This window comes from Malaclemys terrapin, chromosome 4, assembly GCF_027887155.1.
Source record: "Malaclemys terrapin pileata isolate rMalTer1 chromosome 4, rMalTer1.hap1, whole genome shotgun sequence".
In the NCBI taxonomy this organism is placed as follows: domain Eukaryota; kingdom Metazoa; phylum Chordata; order Testudines; family Emydidae; genus Malaclemys; species Malaclemys terrapin.
In genome coordinates this window covers 13,768,565-13,790,604 of record NC_071508.1, presented here as the reverse complement: position 1 = coordinate 13,790,604, position 22,040 = coordinate 13,768,565, and the positions used below count along the sequence as shown (strand labels likewise).

At 44.8% G+C, this 22,040-nt stretch overlaps 3 protein-coding genes across 7 annotated transcripts in view; 1 reads left to right on the top strand and 2 right to left on the bottom strand.

Annotated features, from left to right (window-relative positions):
• Positions 1 to 956: 956 nt before the first annotated feature.
• On the bottom strand, positions 957 to 16,897 carry FCMR (Fc mu receptor). Of its 3 annotated transcripts, none has more exons than XM_054024612.1 (7): positions 16,548 to 16,897; positions 14,447 to 14,779; positions 14,004 to 14,108; positions 11,100 to 11,307; positions 10,800 to 10,918; positions 9,716 to 9,877; positions 957 to 2,742 (listed from the first exon to the last, which is right to left on the bottom strand). In XM_054024612.1, exons 1-7 carry the CDS (start codon positions 16,582 to 16,584, stop codon positions 2,696 to 2,698), a joined length of 1,011 nt encoding a protein of 336 aa, XP_053880587.1. In that variant the 5' UTR covers positions 16,585 to 16,897; the 3' UTR covers positions 957 to 2,695. The 3 variants fall into 3 exon arrangements, with proteins under 3 accessions (XP_053880587.1, XP_053880588.1, XP_053880589.1); XM_054024613.1 differs by having other exon boundaries at positions 9,716 to 9,841; XM_054024614.1 differs by having other exon boundaries at positions 9,716 to 9,838.
• Positions 16,898 to 16,944: 47 nt separating this feature from the next.
• LOC128835275 (small nuclear ribonucleoprotein F-like) lies at positions 16,945 to 18,419 on the top strand. The gene has a single exon (XM_054024616.1). The coding sequence runs from the start codon at positions 17,009 to 17,011 to the stop codon at positions 17,468 to 17,470; it is 462 nt and encodes a 153-aa protein (XP_053880591.1). The 5' UTR covers positions 16,945 to 17,008; the 3' UTR covers positions 17,471 to 18,419.
• A 2,368-nt stretch (positions 18,420 to 20,787) lies between these two features.
• PIGR (polymeric immunoglobulin receptor) overlaps positions 20,788 to 22,040 on the bottom strand; it is a 29,055-nt gene continuing 27,802 nt past the window's right edge. For all 3 annotated transcript variants that reach the window (XM_054025844.1, XM_054025846.1, XM_054025847.1), the window contains one exon: positions 20,788 to 21,449. In XM_054025844.1, coding sequence (XP_053881819.1) covers positions 21,372 to 21,449 — 78 coding nt within the window. In that variant the 3' untranslated portion in view covers positions 20,788 to 21,371. The remainder of the gene's footprint in view (positions 21,450 to 22,040) is intronic.

The window sequence follows — 22,040 nt, the reverse complement described above, 5'->3', positions numbered from 1 at the left end:
TCCTGGAATTGTGAGCACTCACTGCGTCTCAGCCCCAGGCCGTGGGAGTGGAGTGGAGATGTCACATCAGGAACAAACTGATGTTGTTTCCATTTCACAGGGCCCAACAACATTATATCACTACTTGTCTGGTACTTTCTATTAACGATGGGCCTGAACCAAACGCTGGATCTAAATCAGTTCAGGAGCATCTCTTTCAGCCATATTGTTGCACCAGTTACATTAAGAAGCCAGAATCTTCACCCACCGCTTCGATAGATAATTTTTTAAATTGTTCTTTGCCTCTGTACTGCTTAGTTCCAATCAGGGCTAGAAATGGAAGCACCTGAGTACTGTGAGAAACACTCTTCCAAAAGCATTTCCAGCCTATCTGGAAGGAGGAGGTACCAGAAAACTCACAAGAGCCCCTTTTCTTTCCATCTGAAGGTCGTCCTCAAAACTGTAACCCTTACTCCCCTGAATGGTCCTGTTAATTTGAATGAGACTGTTTCTCTGAGTACAAAAATCAGGCACCACACTTTCCAGGTCAAGTGGCCTTATTCTCCTTTCACTTACATCCATGTAGGTCAGGAGAAACCCCACGGTAGTAGATAGAGATGTGTATCTATATATCTGGGGTGAAATCCTGGCTGTACTGAAGTCAAATGGGAGTTTTGCCATTGGCTTTGAAAGGGGCCAGGACTTCACTTCTGGTGTCAGTGAGATGAGAATTAGTCCCAAGAGGTTTAGATAAACTTAGATAAGTATTCACCCAAAGCGGAACCTTTTGAGATTCCCACATCACATTACGCACAGGTATAAGTGACAAGAGCTTATCAGACACTAACTTATAAAATATCTTAGAACTAAAACTACATTGCCATCATAACACTCATTTGAGATCTCTAATGAAAGTGTTTTGCAAGTTCCAAATGTTATTTATTTTAAATAATCTCTATTTAAATAATCTGTTTTATTTAAGATGTATTTATAATAAAACGTATTTAAGGTGTATCTGTTCTTATATAACTAATATGGCATGATCGTATTGTCTGTTTTTCAGTATGTACATATTGTACAAGCTACTAGCAGTGAATAATGTCATTGAGAAACTGACATCAGATGTAATGACAATATTTGTTCTTGCAATATTTTAAATGTCTAACTGTATTTAAGATGTATGGTCAAAGTTCTTTGCTTTTTCGCAGCTAATAAAAATTTAATAGTTCATTTCAAAACAGATGTAGTTCATTTCTTTCTTACAGATGTTAGGGGAAGGGCAGCATCTGAGAAGTGGGAGAGGGCCTGTTTTGTCCTCCTGTCTTCAGAACAGACAGGACTTAGCCATGAGAAATATAAGGAGGATTACTTATTGACGCTACCGGACACAGATGGGCCCTGTGGTTGTCTTTCGCTCCCAGACTAACACAGCCCATTCTGTCCAGTGTACCCACGTGGGGGTCATACTTAGTCCTGGCCAGGAGTCCCAAGTCATGGAAGGGAATGGTGACTAGAGAACAGGATCCAGTATCACTGTGAAGGTCACTGTGAAGTAGTCTGGGATGATACCTTCTGCCTGGACCGTAGCAGTATAAGCTCCCCCACCACACGACACTAGTAGGGGTATACACGGGGGGACCTCTCTAGGCCTGTGATATTAGTTTAGGGTCTGAATCTGATTTCACTTATACTACTATAAATTAAAAATGACACTCCCCTGAGTGAGGTAATATCTTCCATTGGACCAATTTCTGCTGGTAGAAGGTACAAGCTACACAGAGTTCTTCTTTAGACCTGGGGAAGGAAGCGGAGTGTTGGAACTGAATATATATTGGGACAGATTGTTAAGCAGAAAGGGTAACGCGTTGGAATTAAACATAACTTCACTAATGTCAATGGATTTACATCAGTGTTAAATTGGGATCAGGCCCGGAGTCTCAATAACAATAAGCACTCCCTAAACATTTCTCTAAAACATTTTTATTTATTTGAATGAAAAACGTGTATAAAGTAGTTGGAAAGGGAAAAAAAACAAACTCTGTTTTCCATCCAGTTTCATAGCTGATCAGAGATTTAGCACCAAAAATGCACTTGATGAAACACGAGAAATTTTTGCAAAACAATTCTCCTTCATCTTTTTCTGGGCACTGGATTACCAACTATATTCACCTAGTTCAAGCTGACAATGAAGATGAACTTTAATGCTATATCAAAATGCCAATGAGCTTATAGGGTGAAATCCTTTCTTGTGCAAAGAGCACAAAACCGAGACAACACGTCAGTCTATTAACCTAATTTGAGGATTTAAGTGGTGCTTCGGTCCTGCACGGGCCCTCTGCATAGGAGAAATCTTCATCCACAGTCAATAAATATTGAGGGGAAAAGTTTACCTCTGCTTTTAATGTTTACCTGAACCTGCGTGTTTTGGCAACCATCTGTACAGACCAAGCTCTGCAAAGCAAGACCACGATCTGCAGAGCAAACTAGAAAAATCACATTTAAACAACCACAGCAAATCCATTGTACCTTTGTAAACTTAGCATTAGCACTTTGTGTGGAGAAAGCATGTAGACCAGCTTCTGCAGAGCAGTGTGGTCACAGCATCAAAGTAATGCTTTGACATGTAAGGTTCAGGTGCTGATTGGAGGCGGCTTTGTGTGTGCCTCAAGTCCTTCCTCAGCTGTGCCTGGTGACCGATGTGCTGTCACAGCAGCTCTTATAAGTCAATTCTGCAGTGATATGAGTCATGAGGTACATGAGAACCTAGGAAAAAACCATAGACAGTAGGTGGTAATGAGACAAGTGTCTTTTTTTATAAAATATTACATCTAGCAACGGGTCTAGGGTAATGCAGTGGTAGGAGGCAGGGAGGAATACTGTGACTACCTGCTCAGCTCCGTTATGACTAGAGGTAGTGGAATAGATTCTCAGCCTTTTGCACTGCAGACTCCTGTAAGCAGGGCAGGGTTATACTGGTAAAGTCACCACAAAAGGGGTTGCATGGACAGAAGGGGGTGTGAGGGAAGGTACTGAGATTCAGCGGAACAGGGTGCTCCAGGATGGGCAGGAGAATCCTGGGGGTTCCTCCCTGGACTGATCCCCGGTGCCAAGGTACTGCTCCAGCTCCTTTGGATCCCACGCCCTTCTTCCCAGCCCAATCCCAGGCCCCAAGGCAGATGCTCCAGCCCCTCTGGGTCCTGCTCTGATCTCTGTGCCCCTCTCTGGGGGTGAGTTTACGCAGGAATGGATCCCTGCCAGTTTCCACTGCCCCTGAGAGGGGTTATAGAGATAAAACTATTTTGGCCAAAAAAAAAAAAAAATCACACCTCTCGTCAATGTAGTTATGTCATAAAACGTGTAAGTGTAGCACAGGCCTTCATGACTTAGGACCACAGGCAGAGATGGCCACTGACTATTTTAAAAGGCATTACGAGGGAGCTCATCTTACTGCCATGTGTGACTTTGAAACTCTTCCTCACAAAATCCCACTGACATCCAGCGGAACCAGTGTGCCCAAGTGACCTAGGTGCTTCTGAAAATCCTGCCTTTAGGGTTGATGGAGCCTGAGCTTATTCCCTAGTTGTTGTTTTTTAAAGTGGTCTGAGAGAGCCAGGACAACTGTCTATTGTAGTGGGAACACAGTCTAATGAGTTAATCTGAAGCAACTCTTGGCTCTCAGTAAAGATTCCTGGCACTAGTGTGCCTTGGCGGTTGGAAAGACGTAATTAGCAGCAGCCGGAGCATCATAATGTTTATACAGCATTTTTCAACAGTAGAGCTCAAAGCACTTTACAAACGAGGTTACTCATTCTCCCTGTTTACAGCTGGGGCAACTGAGGCACAGAGAGAAGAAGCGACTTGCCCAAGGTCACCCAGTAGACCAGTGACAGAGCTGGGAATAGAACAGAAGTCTCCTGTATCCCAGTCCAGTGCTCTAACCCATAGGCACATTGCCTCCCTGCCAAGATGATGTAACTATTACAGGGTTTTGCAAATTTGGAAATATCCACTGAATGTCTGAATAGCCAAGCCTGCAAAGAAAAAAAAATGACGACACAAATTACAACTCCCCAAGCAAATTTAACTGCATTTTTCCAGCTTGCTTCACAATTTTCTGAAAAGGCAGGTCTCTCACCTGTTTCATCAATGCCTAAAAAGCCTTGTTGAACATCCAGTTATCTGGCACCTTCTTTCAATTATTGCCAGCAAAAAATGCTGAGTCTTGTACATTATGCAAGTGCTGTGCATTTCCCAAATGAAAGCATTTCCTGCTGTCTCTGCTCATAGCATCACTACCTGAACATGTATCCAGCTTGACTGGGACAAAAGAATAAAGGAATAGGGTGTGTCTGCCCTGTTGAGCCTGCCCTGTTAAGTAGGGACTATTATATCCCTGCCTGTAACCTAACATTGAAAATATCCATGATCACAATCTTTACGGTGATCATCATCTATCCATGCCACTATGTCTTTCAGCGCTAACGAAGCATTCCTATATTTATGGGTCAGTTATATTAATTGAGGTCATTATTTTATTACAATTTTCTAGCTTTGCTATTTAATAGTTTGCCACACACGGACGCCTACTTTGGGCATTCCAAGGGGCTATATGAAGAGGATGACATTTAAAAAGAGAAACTGAGTCTGAGTATCGGAAAAATGGCCTCACTGGGAGATCTATTAGGCAGTGGAATAGCTTAAGAAAAGATGACATTCTTGTCATTGGGGATATTTAAACAAGACTAGAAACATTCTTTAAAAATGTACCCTATGCTAGCCAATAAGTATCCTGTGCCAGAACTAGGTAACCAAGCCATCCCTAATTTCCATGATACAGATCCGCGCCTCAGTTTCCCCACTGAGTTCCTTTGTAAAGTGCATTGAGATCTACAGATGAAAAGCCCTATGTAAGGGCTAGGTATTATACCCACTGAGACATTGCTCTGACTAGCAGCCTGAAAAATGGCAGCATTATAAAGGTTAAACCTGTCAGACAAAAATAAACAGTTAGTTAAGTCACGTCTTGCAAGTTACTTCCTAGTGTTGCCGTTTATTGCGTAAGCTGAACTCACCACTGGGAAGCCATATATCATGCCAAAATTATCTCTCTTTTGTTGTTGTTGTTGATGACTGGTGAACTTTTCTCTAGAAGAGGATAATGGAACTAGTCATCCCCTAGAGAGGAAGGAGGTATAAGCATGAACCTGGCTTCCCTTCTGTTACTGCCGAGAGATGAGATTTGTTAGGTCTTAGATATGTGGGGCTGGTTGCACCGAGATGGCTGGTGAGCGGAAGGCGCAGTTGGAATTACTAATGGGTCGTTTGCAGTAGTAAAGGAAAGAAAGTGCCCTTTGAGTGGTTTTGTCTCTTTGTTTCTCCCTCTCTTGCACCCTCTCCATGGGCCTGAAATACACATTAACCCTAGCACCTCAACAAGAGGGAATGTATGTGGTGGTTAGCACCTGGAAAAAAGGATCTGGAATTAGAGCCTAACAGTCTCTCCAGCCCCTTCATGCTAGGTATAATGGAAAGCAGTTCTAAAAGCCTTGATACCCATAGACATATGCTTGCTCCAGGACAGGCAGCATTGCAGCACACAGCCATAAGCCTGCCTTCTGAGGACCCCATCATAAGCCCTATTGTAGGGGACATGCAGAGGGCCGGAAGGGTATGTTGCAGCGGGAGATTTGGGGCAGCGCTGCAGCTCATAGGGCAGCCTGGGGAGGTTGCTGTAACCTAGACAGGCCTCTCCAGCCCTCAGAGCAGCCTGGCAAGGTACTAAAGCTGCCAAAAGCGTCCTTAGCCCCACTTCCCTCTGGCCTGGGAGTTCTGTGTGGTGCTTCTTAGCGGCACAGCACCGAATCTCACCTCTAGATTCTATTCTGAACGCTGCCATTGAGCTCTGTGTGATCTTGGGCACATCATTCCACCTCCCTGTGCTCCGGGTTCTCCAGCTGCAAAAAGGGGCTAATAACAAGCACTGAGAGGGGAGTCTTATGTAACTGGCTTTTATATCACTGGGTCCTGGATATATGAATGCAAAGTGTTCTTGTTTATCCCCTTTATTAAGCAGACATGTCCTCAGAAGGCATCCTCAGGAGTTAATCATTGTCTGCTGCAGGTGGACGTAATCTTGACAGCAGTATTAAAAGGTGGGGTTAATAGGTGTGGATTTAAGTTGCATGTACTGTTGGGTGAACCCCAAAATGTTTGCAGATTCCATTTGGATAAGTGGCCAAACCTTTTGGGTCTGGAAATCAGGGCTAGAAATCTCACAAGAATCTCATGCTGTATTTCAGCTCTTCCATTGCTGCTTCCAGTTGGAATCAGTGCAGAGGCAGGAGAAGACATGAAAATTAAAGGGAGAGGTGTGGGGGAATAAAATTAACCCAACTTTTTCAACTTATTGTTAATTTAGCATTGTTGGATCAAATTCACCTCTAGTGTAACTTGAGTGGAGTTACTTCAGGGATGGATTGGGCCCAAAGTATGAAAAATGTAATATACACTTTGGCTAACAAGAGGCTGGACATAGTCAATCGGATGAGCTGTATTTTTAGCCCAGTGAATGGTTTGTTAAGTTGACTCCCAGTTAATTGGATATCTGGGACCAAATCCAGAGCCAGTATAAGTGGCTATAACTTCACTGAAATCAATGGAGTTTCACTTGATTAAGCCAGGACTCTGTTCTCTGTGAATTTGCTGTCTGATTCACCATGCAAAGTCCCATAATGCATGGCAACTTCTGTAGCTCTAATCTCCATCTCCCTGGATGGAATGGAATAGCTGCTGCAGTGATAGCAGACTGCAGTGTCCTTCATTCCAACCTCTTTTATGCGTGGAAAGGATTGCCAGGTTGCTGACATCTCTGTAGCTTCTGAGCTTCGCGATGAAATGTCATTCTCATCTGAAGGAACAGTGTGGGTGATGCAATGCAGAAACTGCGGCATGCCTTGTTGGAAAAGCTTCAGACATGGGAACGGCTTTGATGAAAGGCCAAAACATCTGGATATCATCAGGCAGCTTGAACTGACAGCTCAGGTAATTGTGGATGATTTTATCAGCCTAATTATATATCAGAGAGAAATTCCTACTGAGAGGAGAAGGAGTGGTAGAGAGCTAAAGGCCTATAAATAGCTCACCTATTTATACACCTACTGCAGTGTCCATGTTATTTCTTTCTTGGGGTGGGTGGGTCGGTCAAGGGAAATGGCTTGGTGATCTAAATTCAGCTATCTAATAACTGGATTTCCTAGCACCCCATGCTCATAGTCCTTTCGTGATAGTTCTCAACTCAAGTAGGAGGCTCAGTACTGAAGTCCTGCTGAACAAAGCAACCATGTAGTAAGCAGCAACTTGCTATAATGACTCAGAGTTGAGAGTCCAACCTGACTGCTAACACATTTCACTCTGTTTCCCTTTTCACCCCCATCAACAGCTCTTTCAGTCAATATGACCACCCAAGGTTTTTAGTTTGGGCCATCACCACAAGGTTGTCTCATCCAGATTGCTGCCGCAATAGGGTCCCATCAGGAATGTTTGATGGTCTCAGGGCTGGCCTTACGGGTGAACGCTGTGGTCAGGGAAATGCCATGGTCAAGAAGCAAGGAGTGAGGCAGGCCTGGGATGCAAAGCTACAGATGGGAGCTTGGAGCAATGTGTGAGAGGAGACAGTTGGGCCTGGGAGCAATGGGTAGGGAGTCAGGGGCACCAAAATACAAGTTTGACCAGGGTGCCATTTTCCCTAGGGCCAGCCCTGGATGGTCTCTTGCTCACCCATGTCTAGCCTGTGCACACAAGCCATAGCTGGTGCAGACCAAGTCTGCCCAGTTCCATAGTAGTGTGCCATTTGGAACACATTAGCCCAGCTCTACCAAGACTTCACTGGCTTCCTGTGTGTTTCCAACTGTTGTAACTGAGCTATGAAGATGGTTTGCCTACCTGGCTAACAGCCTGCCTCCCTGTGCGTCATCCAGACAGGTAACATTAGCTGGGATGCTTTTACTGTCAGCCCCCAGATCTGAAATTCTCAGTGGTGAGTCCTGGAATTTATTCCCTCTGTTGATCAAACAGAGCCTGAGTTTGCTGCCCTTCAGAGCCTGATGCAAGGTTTGTCTGTTTGCATAGGGCTTTGCCTAAGGAAGTGATTAGATAATGTGAGAAGGAGCAGAAGTCAGTCTGGGTCTGTGTTTGTTAGCCTGTGTATTGCTAGTGAACACTGTATACATGTGCCCCCTAAATTAATTTAAGATCAACATCCTAGGCTGCAGTCGCCTATTGGTTAATGCTCTGCCCTAACATGCAGGAGACCAGGCTTCGTTTCCCAGGATTACCCCACAGAGGCCCTTTGGATTTGCATCTGTTGCAGAGGCTGATCCTGTATCCGAATTGTTTGTGCTCTGCACGGTTACACTGCCTGGGTAAGCTGACAACAAAAATGACTACACGACCCCAGGAGGGGGGACCGAAGCCTGAGCCTGACTGAGCCCCGTCACCTGGGGGCGAGGGGACAAAGCCAAAGCCCAAACCCCACTGCTCCAAATGGGAGGGGGCAACACCTGAGCCTCACTATCCAGGGCAGGGGTGGGGGGCCAAAACCCAAAAGCATCAGCAAGGAGGTGGGGAGCCTGTAACCTGAGCCCCGCCACCCAGTGCTGAAGCGCTTGGGCTTTGGCTCCGGATGGTGAAGCTCAGGCTTTGGCTTCATCCCCGGGTCCCAGGAAGTCTAACTTCTGCCCTGGCGACCCCATTAAACCAGGGTCATGACCCACTGTGGGGTCCCACCCCACCATTTGAGATGTTCCTGCAGTCTGTAGAAACACATCGGTATCACTAGACTTGCCACTTTCATTTTCCTTAGCACTGCACTGATGCTTGTTTGTCCAGCTGCGCAACTTTACTCCAGTAATTTTTGTAAATCCATCCCCCGCCCCGGCAAACAAAACGCAGGGAAGGGAAGGAGCAAGACAGGATTCACAAGGCTCAGGCTGAACCTGGGAGCATCTTGCACTGCAGCCAAGTGCGTTACTAGCACAATGGAGGTGTGTGTTACATAAGCCAAAGGGAATGGGATTGTCAGGGGTGTCTGATGGGCGTGTGGGCTGAGAGCTTTCAGGATATGATTACGGAACTAGCCTCAGTCAGTGGTGCATGTAACATGAGTAACATTAGACAATGAGGCCAATTCTGCTTTTAGCACGATAAGGGTAAAGCTGGGCCGTGTGGGAGACGGAACTTTCTTGGGGACTGGTCCAATACTGTGGAATAAACTCCTCCGGGAACTAAGGGCCTTCACAAACCTCATCACTTTTCACTCCAAGTGCAAAGTGTGTTTCTTTGACCTCGCTTTCTCTAACATAAATTCACAGCAACGGGTATGTTTAAAAACAAACAACAAACAAACTTAAAACCCTACCAAAACAAGACACTGCGCTGCATATGCTTCTCCCCCTGTGGAGAGGATGACAGAACAAACAACAGGTGACAGATGTTGGTCATGATGTTTAATGCACTACTGGGAGGCACCCAGATTAGCCCAGTATGAGAACCTGCATAGAATAGAATAGTGCAAAGTAAAAATTCAAAGTAAGTCAAGGGACTTCAGTGGGTTTACGCTAACATTAGACTGTTGTAAATGAGAGTAGAATCTTGCCCTCCGACATTAGTGAGCATCTGCTGTAGATTGGAAAGACCATAGGTGGAGAATTAGGGATTGAATAGTTGTGGGTGAACTTACTGTTCCTGTCAGCTCCCTCGAGCCTGCGGGGTAACACGCTGTAGATATTTTCCATTGGAATGTGCCCTTGGCCATGTTCGAGCGCACTCAACCTCTGATGTATTCCATAGGTTTCACTGGAAGCTGCTTCTCCAAAACATCCAAACATGTAGATTGTAATGCCTAGAAACCAACGGCAGTCAGCAGGTCTACAGGCTCAATACATTTAACATGCGGGATTTGTTATAGTCGCCCTGAAATACACTAATGGCTGGATTTTGAGAGTGCTGAGCGTATGCACCTCCCACCAGTGGAAATGTGCCATGTTAGCACCTCTGTCAATCAGACTCTAAAGGAGTTATAATAATGGTGTTTCTATAGCAACTTATAGCCAAAGATTCTGCTCACCAGACTTTACAAAATGGATGACAAGTTGCTTACATTGTCTTCACTGAAATGCAGCCTCCTCTGGGATGGAAGGCAGGCATATAGCCACATAACACAACAATTCAGGTGAGCAAATGAAACAGGTTAAGTAAACGAAAAAGCGCGAATTGAAACTATAGGGCAATTTTATGCAGGCAGAATGTAATTAGTCAAATTAGAATTTGGCTGGGACATGGCAACTAACACTCAGTCGTCAGATATGGATGTTCACAACGTAGGTTTTATGTTTCAGCTGAAATTGTTTTATTGCCTATCTAGCTGTTTGGTTTGTTTGGTTTTTTTCCCTAGAAATGAAGCCAGCTGACTGGTAATTTTTCCCTTGATGTGATAGGTGCAAGTGTGGTGGGTATGGCACAAGAACCAAAATAGAATAGAATAAAATATTTGTGCAAACATCAGCTATTTTCACGAGTATTCGTGAATTTGATCCACTTTACCGTTTTGCTTTTGCAGCTACCTGCAGTTTTCATAGTGAAAAATAAAAACATTATTTTCTGCAAGAGGCAAGGAATTATGTGAATTTATCCAAAGCAGAAATCAATCCTTTTCAAAGAGAACTTATAGTTCTCCGACTGTGGAAACTGTCTTGTCCTTTCTTTTTACCACAGAGTGGCAGGTACCACAGACTGGTATAAGAAGTAGGTGACCTTTCTCTTACCTTTCTTCCCTCGTAGCTGTTTTCTAACAATTATCACAGAAGCCACAAGCAGCAGCATTATCAGGAGAATTGGTATCAGGATTTGAAAGACATCATTCCCATAATTGCTTCTCAAGAGGCTGGAAAATATTGAGTCAAAGGGGGAAGTGGTTTTACTGCCAGTTCTGACATGCAGATCCACTCCTCACACGAACAGCGTGGTTGACCCGGTAATATTTGTAAGCTTGAGAGGAAATGAAATAAGCTAGGGGAGAGTTCATGCTGGAAAATCACAGATGGGGGAAAGTTTGTGGAACTCACCGCTTTGTATGCCTGGGATGTGCATAGCCGATTGTCCTGGAAGTCTTTGGAATCCCCTTTGTTATACTTTCAGACGCTGCATTGGTAACAGTGGTGCCAATGACGTCTGCAGGCGTAATTATGGTATTTTCAGGGAATTTGATGCCAGGTGCAGCATAGGAGGTATATTTTGCCCGTGCTCCATTAGTCATCTGTGGTTGTGTGACTCCTGGGGGAAAGCATATTAAAATGAACTGTTGCTACATTTCCCATTCTTGAACATGTGTATCTTTTCCAATAAAGCAAGTTTCAAAGTCAAAACTAGGGATGAGTGCGAGGGGCAAATGCTGATCTCACACCTATATCGATCTGGAGACACTCCATTGACTTCAGTGGAGTTACATGGATTTACACCAGGGGTTCTCAAACTGGGGGTCGGGACCCCTCAGGGGGTCATGAGGTGGTTATGTGGGGGGGTCATGAGCTGGCAGCTTCCACCCCAAATCCCGCTTTGCCTCCAGCATTGATAATGGTGTTAAATATATTTAAAAGTGTTTTTAATTCATAAAGGGGGTGGGGTGTCACACTCAGAGACTTGCTGGGTGAAAGGGGTCACCAGTACAAAAGTTTGAGAATCATTGATTTACACCAGTACGAGTGAGACCCAAATTTGGCACGGGCTTTTTGTTTTTTTAAACTGTAAAGCTCTTGAGCAATATTCTGCTCTCATTTCCTCAGACTGTATTCAGTAGGTGGGCATAGCTGAGGTTAGGATTTAGTCTTTGTTTGCCCTTGAGGATCAAAGATGCTAATTGTAGGACTGGAGCCAGTCACTATCTTTGAAGGATATTACTGATGATCCATGATAAATAGACATTTACTGCAAAAGATCTAGATTCTTGAACACAGCGGACATGGTTCTGCTCTCGTATAAGAGTAATTAATCATTCATCATTAATTAATAATAGAATAGGCTGGAGTCTGGCTGGGAGAGAATATATGGACAGACACAATGACCTTGCCAAGTGTCTGCATTGGAGCCTCTGTGGCAAGTACAGATTTAAACACCCTACGTAGTATTATGACTACCAAATTGAAAACCCTCTAGAGAATGAAGAGGCTAAGATTTTATGGACTCGGGCCACTGGCACAGACAGAATAGAGCAGGCAAACGGGCTGAACATAGGTGTTGTAGAAAAGAAGACAAATAAGGCGATGATAATTGATATGGTCCTACCGGCAAAAAAACATAAAAAAAGAAACAAGACAAGAAGATAGCGAAGTTTGAAGAACTTTCCCATGAAGTGGAATGATTATGGAAAACTAGAACAAAGACAATCCCAGGGATTATTGGAGCAATTCCTCAGGGTATGAATGAGCAGCTCAGGAATACATTAGGAATGTAATACATCCCGATCGGTGACCTCCAGATGTCAGCGCTCTTAGGCACTGTGAGAATTTTAAGGCAAGTCATAGGAGAACCAGTGCATCTGAGCACCTAAAATGCAGGAATTCTGCAGAAAGTTTAACAAAACTCCTGACTACTCAAGCCAACAGAGTCAGTTTGTGGTCAGGATTTATTATGACTCCTAGGGATAAATTTTAGACAGCAGCTTTCCGCTTTTAAGCTTAAAGATCTTTTATGTTTTGAAAGCTGTTTGTTTAAAAAACAACCATCCCCATTGTTAATATGGAGGGATAATTAATAATAATTAACATACCTACCTCATTAAAAATGTACATTCTTTAGAGCTGAGAACATGTTAGAAAAGAAGTCAGTATTATTATCCCCATTTTACAGCTGGGGAAGTTGAGGCACAGATGAAGTGACTTGTCCAAAGTCACCCAGCAAACCTGTGGTGGAGCTGGGAAGAGAACCAGAGTGGCAGATCTACAGCTGGCATAAATTATTATGCACCAGCTGAAGACCTGCCTCAAGTTTCCAGAGCCCCAATCCAATGCCCTATTCATTAGGCCGCACTGCCTCTCCCTTACACCCATTGTCCACAAATATGACTTCATTGATTTTAATGCAGTCACTCCACACACCAGTCTAACTGAGAGCCAAATCAAGACTCACACTGAATATAACCATTACAGCACAGCCAGGTCCATATTGTCCTAGTTCTGGCAATACAAGCCAACAGCCCCAGGGAAAAAGGAATGGAGGAAACAAGCCCCAGTCCTAAAAGAACGAGAAGAAAGGATGTGTGGTACACAGCATGGTCTGGCCTTCGTGCCTGTGCACTCATACAAGGGAAGATCTAAAGCCCTATTAACTAAGATCCAGGAGCCGGGTATTCTGAATATATTAGCAGCGACAACTGCCACGTGTTTATAAATTTAGTCAGAGAGGGTAACAAAAAACTACAACAACTTGTTGAGTCCTAAGAGGCTTAATCTTGATGGGAACATTCAAAAATAAATGCCTCAGTATTTAGGATTGGTTGATGATTTTCTTTTAGAGAGGAAAGAAAATCTCACAGGGAAATCAGCAGACTGGGCCTCAGGAGATTTGAGTCTGCCACAGCCTTCCTGTGTGAGCCTGGGCAAGTCACTTAGACTACCTTGGGGCTCAGATCCCCATCTGTCAAGTAGGGAGGATACTTCCACCTCCCAGGGAGGCTGTGAGGATAAAACCCATTAACAATTGTCAGGCGCTCTGATACCACAGTGATGAGGAGGAAGCAGATAAATTCCTAGATTAGATAGACAATTATACATTAGTGAATCCAGTGCTGGTGAAAGGTGCCCTGAAAGCTATCTAACAGGCACAGCCCAGACAACTGTGGCATACGTGCATCACCTCATTAGTGTGAACTTGAGAGATCTCCCCCACTCTAAGGGAGAGATGGGGACCAGTTAGTGCCAATTCCCTTCTCTCTCCTCCCGTGAGGCTATAGAGAGGGATGCAGCAAACCTCACCTTGAGCGTCAGCACCTTTGTTGCCAGACTCTGTTGGTACCACAATAGGTCTGTCGCGTCTCAGGGGTTCAGCAGACAACAGGCCCATTCTGGGGGGAGCATTCCCTGCATGGAACAGAACCAGATGTGTTCCTAGAGCACATGCTACAAAGTCACGATCCAATGTTCATTACTAAAGCTAGACTGTAAGAGGTACTGCACAGAGTGATCATGCATCACCAGTGACACTGTACAACCGGAATGATCCTGTACAGAGTGATCACATAGCCTCAGGGGCACTGTGTCTGCAGCGATACTGTACAGAGTGATATTGGATTAGCAGTGACACCATTCCGTCAGAGTGATACTGTAGCATCAGTGACATGGTACCCCTGCATGATACTGCACTGTAGAGAGAGAGAGAGAGAGATACTGTACAGAGTAACTATGGAGTGATCCCGTACCATTAGAAACCTTCAGCTCCACTTGGAGGGACCTTCCACTGCCTTTGTCATTTACAAATCCTGTCCCACACATGTACAGCCCCGTGTCCTCCTCTTCCAGCCTTGTGATTGTAATTTGAAATATTTCTTCCTGAGGCGCCTCGGTGATGGATATTCTATTCCTGTAATTCTCACTGATGTATGGAGTGGTGGAGATGATGGTGCCACAGGCCCCTGTCTCGAGCTCCCTGCACCAGAATTTTCGACTGGAAATGTCCTTCACAGGACACTTTATGGTGACGGATCCTCCAACCTCACCAGTCACTTGAATGCGTCGTCTTGCTGCACCTGAAACTGATGACACAGAGAAAGAAGTCACAGGGCCTGAGTCACATTTATGCTAAAGGGACGTCACACAAAGGCACTGTCTTCACTAGGCAAAAAGGTGGGTCCTGACCATGTAATAACTCACACAAGGTAAAATATGAGTGAAGACAAGGCCTTAGGCCCCTTTATAGAATCATAGACGTGTAGGACTGGAAGGGACCTCAGTAGGTCAGCTAGTCCAGTCCCCTGCGCTCAAGGCAGGACTACAAAATAACCAGACCATTCCTGACAGGTGTTTGTCTAACGGCTGTTCTTAAAAACCTCCAATGACAGAGACTCTACAATCGTGGTGGGCAACCTGCGGCCCGTCAGGGTAATCCGCTGGTGGGTTGTGAGACAGTTTATTTACATTGACCATCCGCAGGCATGGTCGCCCACAGCTCCAAGTGGCTCCTGTTCGCAGCATTCACTTGATCAACATTATATGTCTCTGAATGGCTAGGGTCCTGATCCTTCCATCCTGTTTGTCACTGCAACGTCTGAGTTCCGCTAGGGCATCTGTTTGAATTCTCCTTGTATTTAAACGTGAAGGTTCCCAGCTCTGGAATTCAATCCCCCTCTAGTGTAACAGTGCCCAGGTCTGTCAACCTTCAGCATATACCGCAGTGACCTTCTGTTCAATGTTTGCCTGAGGGAGGGTTGATCTGAATGGGCGGGAATTGTTTTCTGGTTGGGTAATGCCCTTTTCTGTTGGCTTTTGGGGAGTGAAGACTGATTTTCTGGAGCACAAAGACCCAACAGGCTTCATGTCAGATCAGGCTCCATGTTTTTATTGCATGTTATTCATGTGTCCTGAGCTAAGGAAGGGAGGGCACAGTTTATAAATCAATCAATAATTCAGTAAAGTAAAACATCTGGGTATGGGCAGGGTTCCCCATCCATCCATCTATCTGTGCAGTAATCCCTTGCTGTGATCTATTTTCCTGGGCCTAGCTTGGTAAAAATAGCAGACATTATTACAGTGAGGAAGCTAATGGCTTGCTAACCACAAAACAACATGCTGTAGGAGTGCTTATAATTATGCACAAAATCCAGCAGTCTCTGATGCAGTATGGGAAGGAGTTGCTTCCAGATGGAAAACTTGATTGCAATCTGAGTTTTGCTTGAGTAAGGATGGCTGGCTGGACTTGACCCTCTGGGTAAAATCCTGGCTCCTTTGAAGTCAATACCAAAACTCTCATTGACTTCAATGGATTCAGGATTTCACCCCTATATCTTTAACATACTGGATCCAATTTACGAACATGAGTTCACTTGAAAGCTTTTAGGTGCCCAGTATCCCAACTTAGCTAACATTAAGTTAACGTTGTGTGCCCAATTAACTAACTTAGGTTTGTAAATCACTCTGGATTAGAAACAAGGCTCACATGATAAACATCTCTAAAATGAAAATGTTCTTTTGTTCTGCAGAATTAAAGCATCTCCAGCTATTCAATGTTCTTGGAAAGCCACAGAAATATTTCATGGTCCAGCGTCGAACAATTCCTGACATTTCAGGTTTACTCACCTGCCAGACCCTTCATTCCCCCCCCCCCCCTCAGTTTTACAAATCACATTGGACGTTCTTGGAGGGTAAAAACCCTCTGCAATTTATGATAAAAGCAAACAGGCCCAGTAAACTGTTTAACTGTAGATGCCCCAAGTCTAAAAACAAAGCTCAAACATCTTCTTTGTTCTTACCTGCTATCTCCATTTGGACTCTGTGACGCGCTTTTTTAATCTATACAACTCTTACCTTGCAGCAAGAAAAGTAACATACTGATGAACTCCATCTTCTCCCTTTGTAAAACAGGAGTTAGAGCACACTCAGTGATGGCTGCTTGCTTCCTGTGGCACGTATTTCCAATAACAGAAAGGAGGAAAGCAACAAAAAGAACTCGCTATGCTTGAGGTCCTGTATCAGATCCTTTCTCGCGCTACAAATACAAATGGTATGCAAACCATAAAGGAAGTTTTATAGGAGGCTTCAAAACATATTGGACCAAATTCATCCCAGCTGTAACCCTGTTGTGAGGTTGCACCTGGACTGAATGATTTTCTTTCTTTATTTAGACTTCTGTCTGATCTGAGCCCCACATCAAAGGGCACGCCGCCCCCACCATCCAAAGCTCTGGGTGCTTTAGACGTACAGTTAAAAACACAGGAGATGCAAAGTAAAAACCAACCCAAAGCAGCAGCACTTGTTCCTCTTAACGTATGTCATCTGATCATCAGTCCTGTGATCAATGCAGCGTAAACCTTCCTTTACACCCTGGGCTTGTCTACACGGGGGAAAAGCCCAGAGTAGCTGCTGTGCACTCGCTAGTGTTCACTAGCTACTCTGTGTGGATGCTCTGCCTGCCTGCTAACAGTGCTGCGAGTAATTTTTGTTTTTACCGCTGCCTTGTGCCAGGCCGCGTTACCATGAGCTTGCCCCTGAACCGCAAGCCCTTCCTGAATGGGCTGCAGGGGAAGCCGGTGATGGTGAAACTGAAGTGGGGGATGGAGTACAAGGGCTACCGGGTGTCTGTCGATGGCTACACGAACATGCAGCTTGCAAACACAGAAGAATACATAGGTGGTGCATTGTCAGGACACCTTGGTGAAGTTTTGATAAGCTGTAACCACGTCCTGTGCATCAGAGGAGTAGAAGAAGAAGATGGAGAAGTGAGAGAATAAGCTTGTATATTTCTGGAAAATAAAGATCAGTTTTTCACAAAAAACCCACAAAACAAACAGTGCCCTCAGCACACCCAAAGTTAAGCTAATGCACACAAAGGCACTCTGAGTCAAAGGAAGCTGCAGCATGTGTAGACATACCTGAGCTAGCTTTGATCTAGCTCGCTCCAGAAACATCCACAAAAGCACGGGTGGCAGCATGGGCTGCGAAAGCCCATCCAGGACTCTGGATATGTATACGAGTGACTAGCCCAAGGTGCACTCTGTGCTGCCATGGCTTCACTGCTATCATTTTTGGCGCTAGCTAGATATCTATTTTGGGTATGTCTACACATGCTGCAGTGACACCTCTGCAGTGTAGACATGCCCGTAGAGTCAGGCCTATTATGCTTAACATAACCAATATGGCATGAGGTTATTTCAACCCTATTTGAACTACCGGCGGCCCAGAGTTCAGGCTGAGCTTGGATGTTCCTGCTTTCATGTTCTGCTTGAGCAAGAGTGTGGGAAAGGGAGCACCAAGGGGAAGTGAGAGAGACAATCCGGTGGGAAAAAACAATGAGTAAAGCTGGGGAAGACAGTGAGGGAGGGTGAAAAAACAAAGGGAAGGAGCCTAGATACAGAGAGCAAACTCTCTCTTTCTCTCCCCTGGTCCTTCGAGCTGAGGTGCATAGGGCTTGTGGAGGGAGGCAGCCTCGCTTTCCTGCTGTCCTTCTTGGAACTCTTCCATGGTTCCCGGTCTCCAGGGCTGTCCGCCTGGTACCTTTCGGCCGCACATTATTAAAATAAAGACATGTAGCATCACTGACCTCCAATCAGTGCTTTCACTGAAGGAATTAATAGGGTAGGGTGACCAGATGTCTCGATTTTATAGGGACAGTCCTGATATTTGGGGCTTTGTCTTATATAGGTGCCTATTACCCCCCGCAACCCCTGTCCCAATTTTTCACCCTTGCTATCTGGTCACCCTGTAATAGGGCGATACATGAGTGGCCCATAGCAGGCAAACCCTTCCTTTGGCCAATATGTATTTATATCCCTTTTATAAGTTGTGAGAACCCAGTCAGTGTCACTTAAAAAAAAACCCCAGCCTATTTTTGCTTATAGTGTGTGGTACAGTAATATAGGAAGCGTTCATGCATCTCCGAGCAGGTGGTGTGAGGCAGGGTCTGCCCCTTTTGCTAGTTTCAGTGTTATTGCTAGCATCGTCCCCTCCTAGCAAAGCTCTCATGCTTCCTCCCAGCTCTGACAAACCACAATGGCTTTCTCTGAAGTAGGCGGGTGGCGAGGTCAGGAAATAACACTGCCTACACTGTGGGTGTCGTCATGGAACCCTGTGGAACCGAGAACTTGTCAGAACATTTTCTTTAACATGAAGACTATGGGCCTGATTTTCTTCCTGTTTACACCAGTTTCACATCATGGCAATGCCACTGACTTCAGGGCAGTGACGTCCCCTTGTTTATACTGGTGTTACTGAGAGGAGAGTCAGACCCAATAGACCTGAATCAAAGCCCATCAAAGTCATTGGAAAGACTCCCATTGACTCCAATGGACTTTGGATCAGGACCCATGTTCTAAACGTCTGAGTGGGGTTTAAAACTCTTCACTTCTCCTTTTTCTCCCACTCTGTCTCATGCCTCCTCTCCCTGAAACAGCCTCCCGCTTTCCACGTGTCAAGCACCCCCCTTCTGAAAACCCTCCATGAAACTTTCCAACGTTTTCCCTTGTACCCGCTCATGTGTGAACCACCGTCCCATGTTTTGTATTTGTCTATGTTTGGTTGGAACCTCATTACGGCAAAGGCCCTATCTAATGTCTTCAGCAAAGTGAAATGTGTTCATTCACTGCCCTGGGTAAGGACAGTGCTTAGGCAGCTGATTGGCTGAGATCACCTGCTTTTCATGCTGACCAGTTTTGTCTCGTTGTTACTTTGTTCCCCTGTCTGTCTCCACCTCTTGTCTCTCCTCTTATACTCAGATCGTAAGCTCTTTGAGGGACCTGACCCATGACTGTGGTCCCTAGGAGTACTGTCATAGAAATAATAGTTAATGTATAAAACTTTTAATAGTTCACAAATAAGGCAGCAAGAGAACAGGTTGGTTATAGAAGTACAAGGATCGGGCACTAACCAAAGGACTCAGACTTGTTTGTACGTTGTGCTATTTTTTTATTAATGTCTCCCATGGCTTTTCCAAGTCTCAGAAGCAGCACAGAAACCAGCACACAGGGCCCCAGATGCTGCAGTGAGCATGAAATAATTCAAAATGTCCCAAACACAAGATCTTTTTGCCCTAAACTTGCTGCCGCCCCAGCTGCCCTTCACTGCGATGAGACGGGAGTCTATGTCAATAGATTGCTGGCTGGTCAGGTGTGTTTTCTGTACTAAATGCTATGGAATGAGGAAGGTCAGTATCCCTACCTCAAGATCCTAACCAGATCTTTTGGTTCTCTGGATGAAGGATTCTATTGATAGCGAGTGTGAAGCTGTTTGTTCCCTCTGCTTTAGCCCATCTCCATATCTGAGATAGCCACTGGAGTTCAATTGACAGTCAGTGCCGGTGGCCTGTTACCCTGATGATCTCAGAAGGGAGACGAGAAGGCCCAACCAGAGGGGATCCTGGCACCTAGAAGTCAGGATGGCAAGAGATAAGGGTTTAATCTGGGTCAGATTTTCTTCCTCAAACTAGCTCCTTTGCACCGCGCAAGGGGCATAAAGAAGCCAGAATCGGGCCAGATGAGAACCCCCTTGGTGAAAAGCCAGGCACCTCCATTTCCTGTGCCAGTAATCACCCATCCCTGGTGTAGGGGAAGTGCTGGGGACAGGAGAGGTTGGGCAGCTGAGCACAGTTGTGCTCTACCAATTCTCAGTTGGTGTATGGTTCCTTGAGGACCAGTTATGTTAGTGCAGACCCTGGGAGGAACATAGGAGGGCTTGTTATGAGTGATCTTGGCACCTAGAAGATGGACCAGCAAGAGATAAGAGTTAGATGCCAATCTTTCTAATCCCCCTGTGCTGCTGTAATTTACCCTGAGATCTTGACTGGTTCCCAGACAACCCGCATTCTTACTCCACTATAATGAGCAGATCCCAGCACAGGAGAGAATCTAGCCCTAACTGTATGTGTTACAGTATGGCATAAATGTACCTGGTATCTCCAGAGGTTTCTGGTTTTGAGTGACAAAAACTAGGAGATAACCCCAAATCCCAAGTGTTTTTTTTATCCCTGGCCAGCCCCTTGCAAAAATGTGCCTCTTCCCATGGCATTCACTCCATGTGGTATCAGAAATTGAACAGAATTACTGATTTGCTAAAATACAATCAGATTCTTTATTGGCTGTGAAGAAAAAACAATTTCAGGCTACTTGTCTGCCCTACAGCTACTACCTTATAGATTAAAAAGCTCACAGGAATCAAAAGAGAGACTCACATTGTTCTAAAATATCTCCTGGTGCTTTAAAATCAAAGGAAATGTGAATCTTAAATGCATCCTTAGGTCATTGCCATCCTTGGGGCTTGGTGAACTCCAAAAGGTGTGAGCTCAGCCTGCAGGAAAGCAAAGGCATTAGAGCTTTATTGATATTTCACCTCAAATCTGCTTGAAACGAGATCCTTTGCCTTAAAAAAGAAAAAAAATCAAACTTCTGAGGGTTCAACTTCCCCAAGGCAACTTATTTTTGGCCAGAAGATTCTTATTATATCACCACTCACAACCTCATTAAAAATCTTTGAGGAACTGAAAGATCTACATGCATTAAAATGTTTGCTTGACAGTAAGAAATAGTGCAACTTGCAGATCTGTTGTTCACTGATTCAGAACACAGGGGTGTTTTCAATCATTATTGCTTTTTCCTTGTACCATCTTCAGAAGCGATTGTACTGGGACAGTCGAGGAACTTGCTAAGCCTCTCCCTGGGCTATTTTGTTAGCTTGAAGCAGGAATGTGCTGTAAGCAATATCGGCTTCCTCCTTGGAGCCCTGAGTAAAAGAAGAGGAATCACATTATTCAGCCTTCCCCAGAAGAACCAAGGAGGCAGCAGACACTTAGGGTGACCAGATGTCCCAATTTTATAGGGACAGTCCTGATATTTGGGGCTTTTTCTTATATAGATGCCAGTTACCTCCTACCCCCATCCCAATTTTTCACACTTGCTGTCTGGTCACCCTACAGACACTGAAGGTGCTATGCAGAGCCAATGTGTAAAGAGACCAATGTATCCAATGCGAACAAGGTACCCAACATTGCTACCACTGAGAGAATCCTTTTGTCATACTGTTGCCTACTCAAGAGGTTCAGGTCCTTTGGATCAACTTCAGAGAAGTGTCCCAAGTTTTGGAAACCTGGAATTCTTTGCAATGTGCCCTTCACTGCAGCCTGTTTTAGTTCTGTTGAAACTGGCATAAGATTTGCCTGTTCTAAAGGAAGTGTCATAAGCTGCTGTATTTCCAAAATGTTCTCATATCATAAAGACACTTTGCACTTCCCGAGTGACTTTCAGCTAAGGATCTCAAAGAAATTTACAAACCAGTGAATTCAAAGATACTAGAAGGGCATTCTTCATGAGAACT